Here is a 17,464-nt window from a genome sequence, read left to right on the forward strand (position 1 = left end):
GTTTTTTTTTTTTAATTATTATTATTCCTTTGTTATGTTTCTCTCACCAGGTAGTTTCTCAGAAATATTGAGGAATATTTCCATGTTCCACAAACATATCCTGGTATTCATTTGATATCTCTGTCAATATTCTTTACTCTGAACCACTGAGATGCAGGAGCTTTGTTATTCTTCTCTTCAAATTTTAAAGAAAACCAGACTGTGGGGCTTCAGAATAATTTACTGAATTCTTGAGGAAATCAGAGGTGTATAGCACTGCAAGAATGATATCTATAGACTTACATTAACTGTCACTGCTCAGAAAGTCCATAGGCTGTGTCATTCTTTGTGAAAGCTGTCTGGTCATCTCTGTTTAGCTCCTATCCTATCTCTCAGTTCAGTTCAGTCCCTCAGTCGTGTCTGACTCTTTGCAACCCCATGGGCTGCAGCACTCCAGGCTTCCCTGTCCATGACCAGCTCCTGGAGCTTGCTGAAACTCATGTCCATCGAGTTGGTGATGCCATCTAATCCTCTGCATAATGGATATTCTTTGTTTTCCTCAGGACTAGAAACTACTCCTTCAGGTTTCAGAGAGAGAATAAGGGTATTCAATTCAGTCCTCTTCCAAGGGTTATTAGTTTTATTTCAGGATGGCTGAGAGTGAAGCATGCATGTTCTTTAGGAGAAACACTCCTAGTGTAAGACATGCTCTGGCCACTCCTGGTCTAGAGGAAGCAATCATGGCACTTATCAGCACATTTCCAAATGTTTGGGTTATTCTATTTTAAATAATACCAGATGAGGAGTAACAGATATCAGTCTAGGTAGCGTTATACCTTTCCACCATGTATCTTTCAAAGTAGATTGCAGAGCACATCGGTCCTGCAGGATATTACCTCACAAACGCTTTATACAAATAAGACAGATCTAAGAACGAACAATGATTTTCAAATTGCACAGTAAATTTGCGCAGTAAATGCAGGGGAGAATTCTTTAACTCTGCATGAACTTGGTTCTGTTCAAAATATATCCTATTTAAATTACTGATGAAATATAGCTCAGATAGAAGATCTGCTTCAATGGTTGAAGCAATTTTATAGTGACAGAGACTAGGAAGTTGACATATCTGTATGGGTGGAAAGGCTTGACAAGGTAGTCTGTTTGAAAACAAAGGAATTTCTATGACAAGGGGAAATTCTAATTTTTATCTAAGGGAGTACAAATCACTAACATCCCCCTAAAGTGCTGTCTATCCAGTTACAAGAATTTTAAGCTTCAGCCTCATTTACCACCCTATTGCTCAAACAGTTGAATATTTTTTAGTGTTTAAATCAAAGATATTATGGAACATGTCTTCATTTCATGTTTATTCATCCAGGGCTTAATGAGACCCAACCATGTGCCAGTCAATGGCTACATGAACCCTGTTCTAAAGTAACTCATTCTTACTAAGAGAGATAATAACTGTGCAAAAATTACTCTAATTAAGGTACCAGTGATGTCTAGTGTCTAGCTATAGTGTGTCATTCTTAGTTAGCCTTGTCGTTATTCTAGAAGAGACTGCCACGTATGTTATAGAGACAAACTCTTCTCCATATTTTTTTAGGTTATGTTTTCTGATAATTACTGTTTGATTCTGTGCTTGTTTACATGTGCTCAGTTGAAGTTCTAATAGATTGTTAATTTATTTTCATTAAATTGGAAGTATACTCACTGTAGATTACATTAGGCTAACTAGCCCTGCATGGATCATCATTATGATTTTGTTTTCCAAGATGCAATACTCTGGATTCTATTATCTTAACCAAAATTGGAATTGGGAGGGCACAAGAAGAAAGAGGAGGTAAAATATATGTAGTTTGTTTTTAAGGTTAAAATACAGAAATGGCCAGAGATTAATATAATAAACACTAATATACCTGAGACTCAGCATGAGCAAATTATTAGCATTATGCCTTATGCATTTCAGATTCTCTTGAAGAAGTCACACACTACCGATAAAATTAAAATCACTTAGAACTACCCCCAGCACTGTTCCAGCATCCCTTCTTCCTCAGGGGTAACAACTATAATGATTTTGATGTGTGTCCCAGGTGCACGCATGCCTGCATGTGTGCATGAAGTCGGTTCAGTTGTGTCCAACTCTTGGAACGCCATGGGCTGTAGTCCACCAGACTCCCCTGTCCATGGGGTTCTTTAGGCCAAAATACTAGAATGGGTTGCCATGCCGTGCTCCAGGGGATTGTCCCAACCCAGGAATTGAACCTACATCTCTCCCATCTCCTGCATTGGCAGGCGGGTTCTTTACCACTAGTGCCACCTGGGAAGCCCAATTTAAAAGGTATCATGTATGATTTGTTTTGAGTATTTCTGAAATTTATAGATGTGGACTTGAACTGTATTTGTCTCTCTATATCTTATTTTTTCACTCAATTATGTGTTTTTGAAATTCATCCCTGTTAATCCAAATGTATCAAGTTTAGAAACTTGAAGCCACGTGTGAGGGAATCTGTGTTTGTGGCTGAAAGCATTGACTATGGAGCCAGTTTGCCTGAGTTTGACGTGACTCTGAGACTTACTAGTTATGTGACCTTGGACAAGTTTCTTAACCCCTCAGGGCCTCACTTTTCTCATTTATAAAATGGTAATAACAGAAGTAGCACCTACCTTATAGGGATGTGGTATGGAGCAATATGAGTTAATATATATGAATCTCTTAGAATACTTTCTGACACTTATTAAGCACAACATAATGTTTATTGACTCATAGTGGGAGGAGCAGTCTTGCTTAACTAATATTCCCTGATTTGTTTTACATATAGCACCAAGCTAACTAGGAAAAAAAAAACAAACCCTCTTTGTCCAGCCTTGGATTCCTGTCAGAGGTGATTGGGTATTGAGAATGAGCAGTCCCTCAGCTGGAGAGGTCAGTGATTCACTAAGACACAATCATCTTGGGGAGTGTGAGACTGACATGTACACAATGCTGTATTTAAAATGGGTAAACAACAAGGACCAACTGTATAGCACAGGGAACTCTGCTCACTATAATGTAAAAACCTAAATGGGAAACTGATTTGAAAAAGAATAGATATATGTACAGATATAACTGATTCACTTTGCTGAACACCTGAAACTAACACAGCATTGTTAATCAACTATACTCCAACATAGAATAAAAAGTTTAAAAAAAGGAATCCTCTTTTGACTGAGGCTGTTGCACAGTGGACAAAGAAATTTTGCAGGGTCAAAGAAATTTGCAGGATCTGCCTTAGTATTTTGGAGAAGGCAATGGCACCCCACTCCAGTACTCTTGCCTGGAAAATCCCATGGATGGAGGAGCCTGGTGGGCTGCAGTCCATGGGGTCACTGAGTGTCGGGCACGACTGAGCGACTTCACTTTCACTTTTCACTTTCATGCACTGGAGAAGGAAATGGCAACCCACTCCAGTGTTCTTGCCTGGAGAATCCCAGGGACGGCGGAGCCTGGTGGGCTGCCGTCTATGGGGTCGCACAGAGTCGGACACAACTGAAGCAACTTAGCAGCAGCAGCAGCCTTAGTATTTAGGGGTTTTGTTTGATTGTATCAGTGGGGCTACAGAAACACCTGAGAATGGTCTGATGTCTAACTGTTTCCCTTTGTATGTGACACCATCCCTGACCCTCTCTTGGGAATTGTGAGTAGGAGTTCTTTGTCATCTTACCTCTTGAATTGAGAGGAAGTAGTTCTTGGTTGAGCTGGAACTGCACTGAGTGCTTGAGGCTGAAACAAATCCCTCTGGATATTCAAGAGGAAAAACAAATGAAAAACAGGTGGGGCTGAGACTGTCCCATGATTTCAGATCTCTGTCAGCTCTACTTTGCAAGCCACCTGGGCCTCCTTAGCAGGTTCCATAGAGCTGAAAATAGCCAGATTCCTCAAAAGACAGAAGTATGTTTCTAATGCAGATATTAAGGCTGAGTAAGTCTTTGTACTGATTGATCTCTTGCGCTCCTAAGGTTTTTTGACATGACCAGGTTTCAGTGATTCTGGTGAAGCTTGCTGTCATCCTCACAACACAGATGGTAGGAGCCAAACGTAATGCCTGTGTTGTCATCTTCTCATGAGGAGGGACCAATTATCTTATTGTGCATAGAGCCTAAGTGACTCAAAATGTAGAATCATAATATTTAGGTCCTAACAATAATTTTAGGAATTGAAAGATACACTTTCATTTGACAATTGAAGAAACAGTCCCAGCAAACTCGAGACCAGTATCCAAAGCCCCATATCTGCGTGAATTGGCTGGATCTTTGAATCAGGGGATCTTTGAATTGGCTGGACCTTTGAATTGGGGCTCAGAGGTAAAGAATCCTCCTGCAATCCTCCTGGAATGCAGGAGACTTGGGTTTGATCCTTGGGTTGCAAAGATCCGCTGGAGAAGGGAATGGCAACACACTCTAGTATTCTTGCCTGGAGAATTCCAGGGACAGAGGAGCCGGTGGGCTAGTCCATGGGATCACAGAGAGTCGGACACAATTAAGTGACTATCATTTTGAATCCAAGACTTTTAACTCTTAGTATGTGGAATTTGGACACTAATTTGGAATCTGTTTCATTCATTCACTTATTATATGAACTTAATTTCTTACCCTCTGTGTTGAGTTTCTAACCTCAAAATCCTCATCAATATAAAGTGCATAAAATCATCCTTGTCTCTATCAAAGCATTGTTTGAAATCTAACTGAAATAGTGTGCATGCTAAGTGGCAAAAGCTAAAAAGCTAATAGAGATATAGCATTTCTAGTTTATTGCATTCAATGCGTTTGTGACCCAAGACTATATTGGAAATAAGATAAATCTCTGTTTTGCATTGTATTGGAGAAAGGCAGTTAATGGCAGAAGCCAGCTTTATCAACATGAAATTTATAGCTTCTTTGGCATTAGAATTGTATCTTCCAATAGCTGTCACATCTGTTGTGCATTTTTCTGGTCTACCCTTTTCTGATACTGCTTGAAAAGGATGCTATTCCCATCAGCAATATAGTACCTTTTCAGTCTGCATTGTAAAGTGGGGCAATATGATGGACGTTAAGGCATTTTATTGATTTAACCTTACTTGAAACGCTTTTGCCCATGGCTAGTAACTAGGATGAGGTGATATACTCCAGAATCTAGGCTAACTTCTATTTTGAGGGCTTGCGTCACTTAGTTCTCAGTCAATAGCAAATATACACTATATTAGAATTTAATTCCTGGAATCTACAGGCACTTCTGTATGTGAGGCAGAAAGAATAAATGAGCTACTTTTAGGTGAAGTAATCACATTATTAACAGCAGCTTCTAATAAAAATAACTTAGCACAGACAGGAGGAAATAGTAATAGTTATGTGAGCACTAGCAATCAGACATAGTCTTGGCATAACTGGGTTCTCAGTATGGCTTGGCATTGGATATTTAGAGATAAGTCAACTTCTGCCCTAAGTAATTTGTAGTATGGCAGGGGAGAGAGGATATAAGCAAAATACACATCTTCATGGGTAGGTGCTAGACTAAAGGTAGAAACAATTTATCTTGAAAACAGAAAGAGATGAGAGCAGATCCTTCTGCTTGGTGATGTGTGTATGTGTGTGTGTGTGTGTGTGTGTGTGTGTGTAGTTAGGGAGGCTTATCTGGGAAGGCTTCAGGGAAATATGCTACCAGAGATGCATTTTAAAGAATAAATAGGCATACACCTTGCATAGAAAATGATGAGGAAGGGCATTTTGGGTAAAGGGGAAAATATGCACTAAGGCAGAGGGCCAAGAGAGAGCATGTGTTTCAGGCTAAATTTGCTCATTCTTTCCTTCATTCCTTCACTCATTTATCAACGACCTACTCTTTGCCAGGTACTATTCTAATTGCTAGGGATACGGTGGTGCGCAAAACAATCTCTATTTTAAGAGCTGACTTTCTGGTGCAGAAGTAAAACAATAAATAAATAAACAACTAACATGCGTATAATATAGTGTCAGGTGGTGGTAAGTGCCATAAAGAGAAATACACGCATTAAGGGGCTAGAGAGATAAAGGAAGATCTCTTTAGATACAGCAGTCTTCTCTAAGGAAATGGCTCTTAGGTAGAGACCAAAGGAAGTGAGAGATCAAGCTTGCAATTACTCACAGAGAACCGGCACTAGCTGGGAAGAGCAGCAAGTGCAAAGATCCTGAGCTAGGAATGCATGCAAGCGTGCCGAGTGCTCAGTGCTAAGTTGTGTCCAACTCTTTGCGACCCCATGGACTGTAGCCCGAATGCCTCCTATGTTTATGGGATTATCCTGGCAAGTATACTGGAGTGGGTTGCCATTTCCTTCTCCAGGGGATCTTCCTGACCCAGCGATTGAACCTGCGTCTCCTGCATTGGCAGGTGGATTCTTTACTACTGAGCCACCTGGGAAGCCCTGAAGTAGAAAAAGCCTTGACTTATTCTAAGATGAGTTAGAAGGGCACCGTGTCAAGAGCAAGATGAGGGAAAACGGTAGGAAAGGATATTGCTTATATATTGTAGGCTGTGGCAAGTATTTTGGAATTTATTTTGAGGGTTATGCAAAGTCATAGAAGGGTTTTGAACAGGAGTGTGAAAAGCCATTTATATTGAAATGGATCACTCTGGCTGCAGTATGATAGTAGACTGCATCACGGAGACTGTTTAGGAGGCTATTACAGTATTTCTGGTGAGAGGCTTGGAATAGAGTCAAAATGTGTTAGGCAGTGAGACATGGTCTAATTTGGGATATATTTGGAGGTAGAGCTGATAGCATTGCTAATTTAGAGAAAAAAAAAAAGAGATCAAAAGTGACTCAAGGAATTATGCCTGAGCATGTAGATGAAGAGGAATGTTCTTTATTGAGTTGGGAAACAAAGAAGGGTAGAGTTGCTTTGGGGAGATAAACTCAAGTGTTCTGTTTTTGAATGTGTTCAATTTGACATAGAATAAAGAATAGGGCTTCCCAGGTGGTGCTAGTGGTAAAGAACATGCCTGCCAATGCAGGTTAGACATAAGAGATACCAGTTCCATCCTTCGATCAGGAAGGTCCCCTGAAGGAGGAGGGCATGGCAACCCATTCCAGTATTCTTGCCTGGAGAATCCCATGGACAGAGCAGCCTGGCAGGCTCCATGTGGTTGCACAGAGTCAGACACGAAGAGACTTAGCAGGCACAAAGATAGACACTAAATAGAGAGATAAAAGTCAAGAATTTAGGGGAGTCCAGGGCTGAAGACATGAATGTATGAATAATCAGCATGCAGATGGTATTTAGAATCCTAGAACTGTATTCAGTAACACAAAGAGTTAGTGTTGATACAGAAAAGGTCTTAGGACTAAGCCTGCAGTACTCCAGTACTTAGCCATTAGGAGCTAAATGCTACCAAAGAGACTCAGAAGGCCTAGCCTGAGAAGTAGAGGAAATTCAGGAGAGTGTAGGAATAAAAGTTAAGTGAAGAAGGTAGTAAGAAAGAATGACCAACTGGGTCAGATAAGTGTGGTGCAGACTGAGAATGGATTTTTAGATTGGGAAATGTGGAGGTTATCACGTGGATCGTGGGCAGCTGTTTCAATGGAGAGGCGGGTGTGAAAGTTTGAGTAGCATGGCTTCGAGACACTAGAAGGTGAGAGAGTAGATAGAAGGCGCATAGAAAAATCTAAGAGTTTTATAGTCAAGTTGTGTAGAGAAGCGAGGGAATGTGGGGTCAAAGGGAACATTGTTTTTATGAAAATATTATGACATATTTATATGCCAATGAGAATGATTGACTAGGAAAAGGAAAGTTGTCACAGGAGAGAGATTGGGAACATTGCAAGAGTAATTGACTTCCTTGATTAACACATTCTAGGCTTGGATCAGATACATCACAGTCACGTCAGACTCTTGTTAAAGAAAAAACAAAACAAAAACAGATTACCTTCTCCTACAGTCTACCTCCCATTTATTAGGAAGATCACATGTGCCTATATTTTTTAAAAGCTCCCCCAGTGACTCTAGTGTGAGCTAGATTCGGAAGCTTTTGTTTTTTAATTTATTTACTCTTTAATTGGAGGATAATTGCTTTACAATATTGTGTTGCTTTCTGCCATATATCAACTTGAATCAGCCATAGATATACATGTATCTGCTCCCTCATGAACCTCCCTCCCACCTCCCACCCCATCCCACCCCTCTCTGATGTCACAGTGCACCAGATGGGACTTTTTGTTTTAGGCAACACAATATACTGGGGTGGTGGCAAGAGTCCATTGACTTGGGGTGGGGAAGATGGGGCTGTAAGTTTTGAGTTTTTATAAATCTTTAATCTCTTAGCTTTGACTCTTCTTGTTTGTGGATTTCCCCCCTAAGAGTGCTCTTAGCACGGAGCACTAGAGGCAGCTAATGGTTTTTGGAGTCCTTGTGGTTTCTCCACGGGGATATTAATGGAAGAATCTGGCTCTCACAGCCTGTGATTAGCAGCACTCTGATTAAGATTTTAAGCAAATAGTTAGCCATTGAAAGAGTGACAGTCATGTGCTTTTCTCTTCTGTGGGACACACAGAAATATCCACAAGACTGCCAAATCTAGTGCAAGCATGGGCAAGAAATTGGGTCAAAGGGGACCATTAAGGTTTACACCTGATGTTCTAAGTCTTAGAACCAAACTAGATGCTCAGACACTTGATTCTTGGATCGGGAATCCAAAGGTCTGGGCTGTATTTTTGGCTCTGTAGTTTAAAAACCACATGAATTTGGGAAAGTTTTGTGTGTTCATATGAAAATGAGTGTACTAGACCTTCCCTGCTTTCATCCTAGACTTACAAAGTTCAAATGAGTGGGAAGCATTTCAAGACTGATAAAGGTTTGTGACAGCATATATGTGTATCTATAGTGTATTTGTATAGAGTAGTATATATTTTTTTTGGCTCCAAAATCGCTGGAGATGCAGTGACTGCAGCCATGAAATTAAAAGACCGCTTACTCCTTGGAAGAAAAGTTATGACCAACCTTGACAGCATATTAAAAAAGCAGAGACATTACTTTGCCAACAAAGGTCCATCTAGTCAAAGCTGTGGTTTTTCCACTAGTCATGTATGGATGTGAGAGTTGGACCAATAAGAAACCTGAGCACCAAAGAATTGATGCTTTTGAGGTATAGTGTTGGAGAAGACGCTTGAGAGTCTCTTGGACTGCAAAGAGATCCAACCAGTCCATCCTAAGGGAAATCAGTTCTGAATATTCATTGAAAGGACTGATGCTGAAGCTGAAACTCCAATACTTTGGCCACCTCATGCGAAGAACTGACTCACTAGAAAAGACCCTGATGCTGGGAAAGATTGAAGGTGGGAGGAGAAGGGGACCTCAGAGGATGAAATGGTTGTATGGCATCACCGACTCAATAGATGAGAGTTTGAGTAGACTCTGGGAGTTGGTGATAGACAGGGCAGCCTCGTGCGCTGCAGTCCATGGGGTCACAAAGAATCAGACACGACTGAGTGACTGAACTAACTAATATATAGTTGTTGATGTGAATTCTGAAAAATAGCTTTTTTCTTTTTTTTTTATGTCAGATAGAAGTAATTTTATTATCAAATATAGATTAAAAACAGTCTTATACTGCATGATGCAAATATCTAGGAAAAGTGATCATTCACACCCCCTGTCATTTGTGATGCAACTGATGATTAAAATATAAGGCTTATTAAAATATATTTGTTTACATATATATACACATATATAAATGCATATGTAGGTAACTAGCTTTGTTCAGTATTACTTTGTTAATTTTCTCAGATTAGAATGAATTTTTAAATATATTTATTGAACTGAATTATACTTTTGTATTACATTCAAATTATAATTAGATATTATATGTTAGCCTGACCCTCTAAATTTTTCCTACAGCAGTTTCAAATATGGAGATAAACCCTAGAGCTTCACTGGTGCTTCTCTCTGCACTACAACTGTGTTTCAATCTGTGTCCCATAAATTTGGGAAGGAAATCACAAATGAGAGATGGAATAAAATGATACAGCAGGTTGTACCTTGATACACCATGCTGGTTACAAGGCACTTGCAGGTGGGAAGGAGGAGATTATAATTGGTTTTGGATAGCAAGTTTCCCAGGAGAAATTATGACACTAGAGCAGGAGTCCCTAGCCTCCAGAATCTAATGCCTGATGGTCTGAGGTGGAACTGATGTGATAATAATAGAAATAAAGTGCATAATAAATTCAGTGTACTTGAATCATCCCCAAACCATCCCCCAGCCCCTCATCCAGGGAAAAATTGTCTTCCATAAAACCAGTCCCTTGTGTCAAAAAGGTTGGGGATTGCTGCACTGGAGTACATCTAGGAGATAATGACCAGGGTATTAAAAAGGTTTGAAATAGTGACTTAAAAGGAGCAAGTAAAGGCCATAATGGACAGAGAGGCCTGGTGTGCTACAGTCCATGGGGTCACAAAGAGTCAGACATGACTGAGCGACTGAACTGAACTGAACTGAAATGCCATGATGATATTTAGCTTAGAGAAGAGACCAAAGTAGACTCATTTGATATTCTGATATTCCACATAGCAGATCTGATATTCTGGTGATTTCAAGGAAGAAGAGGATTGAATTTGAAAGGAAGAACAATGAATGCAGGTGTAGAGAATGCACAATGAAAGCTTTGGCTGCTTATGACTTTCTAATCACTCCTACAGTATTAGCAGATGCTGTATGACTATTGAGATATTGCAGAGGGATTTGAACATCAAATGTGAAGCCGAAATAGGTGACCTAGCAAGTCTTTTCCAGCTCTAGTACTCTGTGTCCAGTTGCAGACTTTATGTGAGGAAGAGTTAGTGTGTTTTCAGAGCTCTAATGGAGGTTGAGGGAAGGTTACAGAGATGTGGATAGTTGTTGGTTATGCTAAGCAGTAGAAAAGGTTTTGAATTTAGTTCCAGAGGTGACTGGGAACACAAAACTTGCTCCTTTGATTCCCAAACCTTTAGGTAGATCCCTGAGTGCATGTTGTTCTATCCTTCTGTTCTGATCTAGGAGGTCGGATCCGTGTCGCTGGTATGTAGCTTGGTCTCTACTAAATGACAGGAAAAAAAATGTTACCGTCTAAGGACTCTTCCTATCTTCCTTTGATGGGGTAAAATTTACTGTAACAGAACAAAGCTCTTTAACATAGAGCTCTGAATAAGTGCATAAATCGAGTGGAAGAAGCCACAATTTAATTTATGGGCCGCTTAGTTAACCATGAGTCCATTTGTCATACTTAACAGCTAACTGTGCTCCTAATGCAGAGTTAATGTTTTAAACTGTGACTCCTAGATTGATGTTGTTGAAAGGAGACAGTTTAATTCATATATAGATGAGCAAGCTGAGGTTCTCGGAGGGAGTGTGCTAAAAGGTACCCAGTCTCATAACCGAGACGGGGGCCTTGGATTCCTGCCACCCATTGTCTGGGGCAGCCTCTAACTCTCCACACTTCCATTTGTCTCCCAGATTTGTAGTTCCCAACATCACATGTTGAGATCATTAGTTTTCAATTATACTGGAAGTAATTTTACCTTACAGCATAACTTTGTATCTCTACCATCCTAGATATGAATTGCAGTAGTCTTTTAGAATTGACCCAGAGGACAGCATTCTGAAAGTGACTTTGCCCACATCTAGTGATACAGGTGGCTCAGTGGTAAAGAGTCTTCCTGCCAATGCAGAAAACACAGAAGATACAGGTTCCATCACTGGGTCAGGAAGATCCCCTGGAAAAGGGAATGGCAACCCACTCCACTATTCTTGCCTGGGAAATCATGGACAGAGGAGCCTGGTGGGCTGTAGTCCATGGGGTTGCAAAGAGTCAGACATGACTGAATGACTGAGCATGAGTGAAATGTCAGGAGCAAATGTCAGCTACCCCAGTAGCCACAACTCTCTAGACATCCATACACCTCCTGTGTAATTTCGCTATATCTGTGTGCTTCCTGTCATTACTTTAAATCAACACACTTAAAACATCAATTTAGCCTCATCTCAGCCAACTATATCTGTAAAACCAGAAGTTAAATGTGCTTTTTTTCTAACATAAAAGTAGTTATTTTAATATTATATGTGATATGTATAATGTATTCCCCAAGCTTTGGGGAATATTGAAAAAGTGAGACTCTTTCAACAGACTCTCTGCTAATGTAATGATGGATGATAGTTATTTTTCCTCTCCACCCTCCCCATCCCACTACTGATGTCTCAGTAATTTAAGAGAGAGAACACCAGATCATACCCTTGCTCATACACGCACACACACACATACACACAGAGACATACACACACACATATATATTTATTAAAAAAAATTTTCTCTTGTGGAGAAGTAGGGAGGAAAGAATTAAATAATTTGTTAGAAAATAAATGAATCATGTTATGTTCATACATTAATGGTTTTAAGGATCTCCAGACTAGAAGAAGTGATTAGGAAAGTGTGTGAAAAAGTGTTTCTTTCCTGCTGAGCTATTGATCAGTTGTTTACAACTTCTCATTAGAGATGTGAGATGTAAATAAAAGCTGCTTAGAATTTTTCTTCCTGTAGTGCCACCCAAAGGCCCACATAAACATAAATAAACACAGTATTATAAATTCACTTTTGGGAATTTGAGTTTGTGATGTGGTTACTTTAATAGGATGGATCATACTCCTGTTTGGCTTTAGATGGTGCTTGGGTTAAACTGTCTCACAGACCTACTTTTTGTGATTGAGCTCAGTTTACCAGTAGAGACACCCTTATTACATGAGAGACTATAAATCTTGATCCCATTTGAGCCATAATTTTTAATTCAAATAAATTAATGCTAATGAATTAATGGTTTTCTGGAATACAGCTTTACAGCCAGCGTCCATAGTTTCTGTCCTCCAGCCCTAAGAAGCTTTGTCATTTTATGCCAGCGTAGGTGTGTTGTACTCATGCCATGAATAAGGCTAGGAAGTACTAGACAATGAAGAACAATGCCTCTGGTTTGCATAGTTTAGAAAACACTCATATGCATCAACTCTCTTGAGACAGCATTTCTGTGAGGCAAACGTTATTTTCCTCATATTTCAGGTGAGAAAACTGCAGATTTGAAAGGTGAAGTTACTTATGTAAATCTCCACATCTTAAATGAGTGGCAGGTGAAGATTTACAAATGAAATGACTCATTTTTAATGCAATGAATCTTCCATTATACTGCAGCTGCCTTCAGAGATTCACATTTTCATATTATTAGATTGTATAAACTCAAAAACACAAATGATCTTTGCTGCATATATTTCCTCAGAAGCTGTTTTGAATTAAAATACCATTCAAAGATGTTTCCTGACCTAATTTGTGCAGTGCAGGATGAGACGACACAGATGTGACCCTTGCCTTTAGGGAGATCACAGTCTTCTGGGGCTGAAGGGAGTTAACATATACAAACACTTTAATATAAAGTAGCCGGGTTATGTTTTATAAAGTAGGTAGAGACAAGGACAGGAATAAAGATGCTGATACAGAGAACAGACTCTTGGACATGGGGAGCTGGGGGAAGAGAGGGTGGGATGAATTGGGAAATGAGCATTGACATATATGCACTGTCACATGCAAAATAGAGAGCTAGTGGCAAGCTGCTCAGTAGCACAGGGAGTTCCGTTCAGGTCTGATGACCTAGAGAGGTGGGATGAAGGGTGGGTGGGAGGGAGGCTTAAGTGGGGGGGGGTATATGTATACGTATAGCTGTATACGTATAGCTGATTCATATGGTTGAACATCAGAAACTAATACAACAGTGTAAAGCAATTATATTCCAATTAATAAATTTAAAAATCAGGAAAAAACAAAGCTGCTATAAAAAAGTAGGTAGAGACAAAATTCTATGGAGGAATAAGAGAGAAAAAAGTTGAATTGAAACAAAGAGGAAACCAGAGAAAGGATTACGTGAGAAATTGTTGTTGTTCATTCGCTCAGTTATGCCCAACTCTTTGCGACCCCATGGACTGCAGCATGCCAGGCTTCCCTGTCCTTCACTATCTTCACCATTGCTCAAACTCATGTCCATTGAGTCCGTGATACCATCCAACCATCTCATACTCTGTCTACTCCTTCTTCTCCTGCCCTCAGTTTTTCCTGGCATTAGGGTCTTTTCCAGTGAGTCGGCTCTTTGCATCAGATGGCCAAAGTATTGGAGCTTCAGCACCAGCATCAGTCCTGCTAATGAATATTCAGGGTTGATTTCCCTTAGGATTGACTGGTTGGATCTCTTTGTTGTTCAGTGGGAGAAATGCAGCTTTGTTAATGATTACTTTTGCCATGGGTAAACCTTTTTGTTTGTTTTTGAAAACTTCTTATTTAAGTATTACATAGAGAGAAAGGCAAATGTATAGCTTCACAAAGTGAAGGTATAATTTCACAAGGTGAACACATCCATGTAACCATCATGGAGACTAGAACCCAAACATTATCAGCATCCCTGTAACTTTGTCCTGTGCCTCTGTTCAGTCACTACCTTCCCCAAGGGCAGCAATTATCTTGTTCTAACACTATAGATTAGTCTGCTTGTTTTAAAACATTAAATAAAGTAATACATTATACTTTGTTTAATGTTATGTTTGTGAGACAAATTTTTTTCTTGAATGTGCAGCTTATGGGATCTTAGTTCCTGGACCAGGGATCAAACCTGAGCCCTTGGCATTGAACTCATGCAGTCTTAACCACTAGTTCAGTTCAGTCACTCAGTCGTGTCTGACTCTTTGTGACCCCATGAACTGCAGCACGCCGGGCCTCCCTGTCAATCACCAACTCCTGGAGTTCACTCAAACTCATGTCCATTGAGTTGGTGATGCCATCCAGCCATCTCATCCTCTGTTGTCCCCTTCTCCTCCTGCTGCCAATCCCTCCCAGCATCAGGGTCTTTTCCAATGAGTCAACTCTTCCCATCAGGTGGCCAAAGTATTGGAGTTTCAGCTTTAGCATCAGTCCTGCCAATGAACACCCAGAACTGATCTCCTTTAGAATGGACTGGTTCGACCTCCTTGCAGTCCAACGACTGGACCAACAGGGAATTCCCAGAGACATAAATTGTTGCTTGTAGCTTCATTTCTAATTTGTTTTCTTTCTTTCTTTCTTTTCTGTAAATATACCACACATTTATTATCCATTCTACTGTTGGTGATCATTGGGTTGTTTACAGCTTGTAGTCTTTGTAAGCATTGCTGCTATCAACAATCTTGTATCTCTTTTTGTGAACATATATATGCATTTCTGTTGGGAATAGTCCCAGGAGTGGATTTTCTGAGTCATGGAATACACCTATACTAATATAGCTTTTGCAGAGGAAAAATAAGGATGACTAATGTCTTCATTGATAGAAGAGGAACCATTTACATTTACAGGACCCATGCCTGCTGGGCTTGCAGAGAGAATTCAGAAACTAATGAGCAATTTAGATGGCAGGAATATACTGTGTTTGAGAGCTATAGTGGAATGTATATTTGGAAAGAGAGAGAGACAAGGAGAAAGAGGCTATTGTTGGGAATCCCTGAGCTATTTTCCAGAGAGATAATTGTATCAGTTAGAAAAGCAAGTCACTGATACTTCAGAAAGTATGTTAATCAGATGGATTGGTTTTTCTTAAATACTGAGAAGTCTGGAAGTAGGCATATTGCTGGCTTTCACTCAAAACTCAACAAAGCCTCTTAAGATCTAGGAGCTGTCTTTGCATTGTGGCATCCTTAGCATGTTGCCATTTATATTCACACATGCTCTTTATAGACTTAAGATAGTTCCTGTAGCTCCAGATATCAAGTCTAAATTCAAAGCAAGGGTGACAGAGCCACATCAGTTCTCTTTCATCAAGAGAGGAAAAGTTTCCTAAACATCCCAACAAAGACTTCTACCAATTGGTATTCGTATAGGTGGATTACCCCTAGCTGAAAGTGAGGCTGGGAAATTGGGGTATAGTATTATCTTATATTGATTACCATCCGTTGCTGGAGACTATATTGTTGCCTTGAGAACACTGGAACTCTCTTAGCAAAGATGAAATGGATATTAAATAGGCAATTAAATGAGTCTTCCATAATAATATTGGCCCCAGAGGGAAGAAAGGGATAGGGGATAAGGTTTTATGTAAGAGCAATTTTTATATTCCCATAGGAAAATCAGACATTTTATAGAGAAAATTAGTATATCTTTCCATTTGATGATTTGAAATTCACTAAGGCTTTTTATTTTTTACTGTTGTAATATCAATAATATCTCTTAAAGTGATCTTGCCTTTGCAACTTTTCAGTTACAAAACCATGAATTTTTACCAGCTTTTCTAGAATAAAGTGAAACTAAAGAGCAAGCAAGCATTGCGAGCTGCTGCAATTACAGGCAGAGTGGTGTAAAGAGATTTCTATGATGCATAAATTAAAACATCCCATCATAAGGCTAACAGGTCCAAAATAGCCACAATTTGCTTTCATGTGACTTTATTTCTATCTCTAACCTGCAGTTGTTGATTTCTGACAAATTAATTTGTCATGAAATCAGTTAATTCATAAAAGGACAGAACACTGGTTCAGATGTTGTTTTGAAAACTTGTATGTAGTGCCCTAAAAAGAGAAAAAAATATTTGTATGAGGTTCTTTTTGTTTTAAGCAAGTCTTAGAAATCAGGTCAGTCTATAAGATGTTTTCTGACAATTTATGATAACAAAATAAAGGACTTATTTGGTTAAAGTTCACAAAACATACTTCTGTCTTTAGTGGTTGTTTGCTCATCGTTGTATTTGGTGATACGGCAGCATTATTAACTTATTGAGGGCTGAAGTTTTCTTACTGGGTGCAACCAAAGAGAAAGGACAGAATATGACTGTGTCATCTCCAGTGTGATACTGATTCAACTAGAGCTGTCTGACTGAGAGAATTTTATTTCACATTGAGTGTGATGAAAATCTGCTCTGTCCAAGAAGTTTTGCTAAGGGAGAGGAAGAAGAGAGATTTTGAGTGTGGTTGGAAGGCACAATTCAGATCTGAGTTGAGCAATATTTGGGTAATTCTATTTTCTTTTTAAAATTTTTCATTGGAGTAGCTTTACAATGTTGTGTTATTTTTTGCTGCTCAAAAGTGAATCAGTTATTGTTATTGTTGTTTAGTCAGTAAATCATGTCCAGCTGTTTGTGACCCCATGATTTGTAGCCCTCCAGGCTCCTCTGTCCCGGAGAAGGCAATGGCACCCCACTCCAGTACTCTTGCCTGGAAAATCCCATGGACAGAGGAGCCTGGTAGGCTGCAGTCCATGGGGTCGCTAAGAGTCAGACATGACTGAGCGACTTCACTTTCACTTTTCACTTCATGCATTGGAGAAGGAAATGGCAACCCACTCCAGTGTTCTTGCCTGGAGAATCCCAGGGATGAGGGAGCCTGGTGGGCTACCGTCTATGGGGTCACACAGAGTCGGACACGACTGAAATGACTTAGCATAGCATAGCATAGCATAGGCTCCTCTGTCCA

The 17,464-nt window shown here is 39.7% G+C and overlaps 1 protein-coding gene across 5 annotated transcripts in view; it reads left to right on the forward strand.

Moving 5' to 3' along the window:
• FGF12 (fibroblast growth factor 12) overlaps positions 1 to 17,464 on the forward strand; it is a 650,917-nt gene that overhangs the window by 254,237 nt on the left and 379,216 nt on the right. The window contains exon 1 of one of the 5 annotated variants that reach the window (XM_055568694.1): positions 6,439 to 6,475. The exons of the other annotated variants lie outside the window; for them this stretch is intronic. Within the exon in view, the coding sequence (XP_055424669.1) occupies positions 6,463 to 6,475 (13 nt within the window). The 5' untranslated portion in view covers positions 6,439 to 6,462. Of the gene's footprint in view, positions 1 to 6,438; positions 6,476 to 17,464 lie in introns of those variants that run through there. 5 annotated transcript variants of the gene reach the window in all.

The sequence above is a fragment of the Bubalus kerabau genome, chromosome 2 (genome assembly GCF_029407905.1).
Source record: "Bubalus kerabau isolate K-KA32 ecotype Philippines breed swamp buffalo chromosome 2, PCC_UOA_SB_1v2, whole genome shotgun sequence".
Lineage (NCBI taxonomy): Eukaryota > Metazoa > Chordata > Mammalia > Artiodactyla > Bovidae > Bubalus > Bubalus kerabau.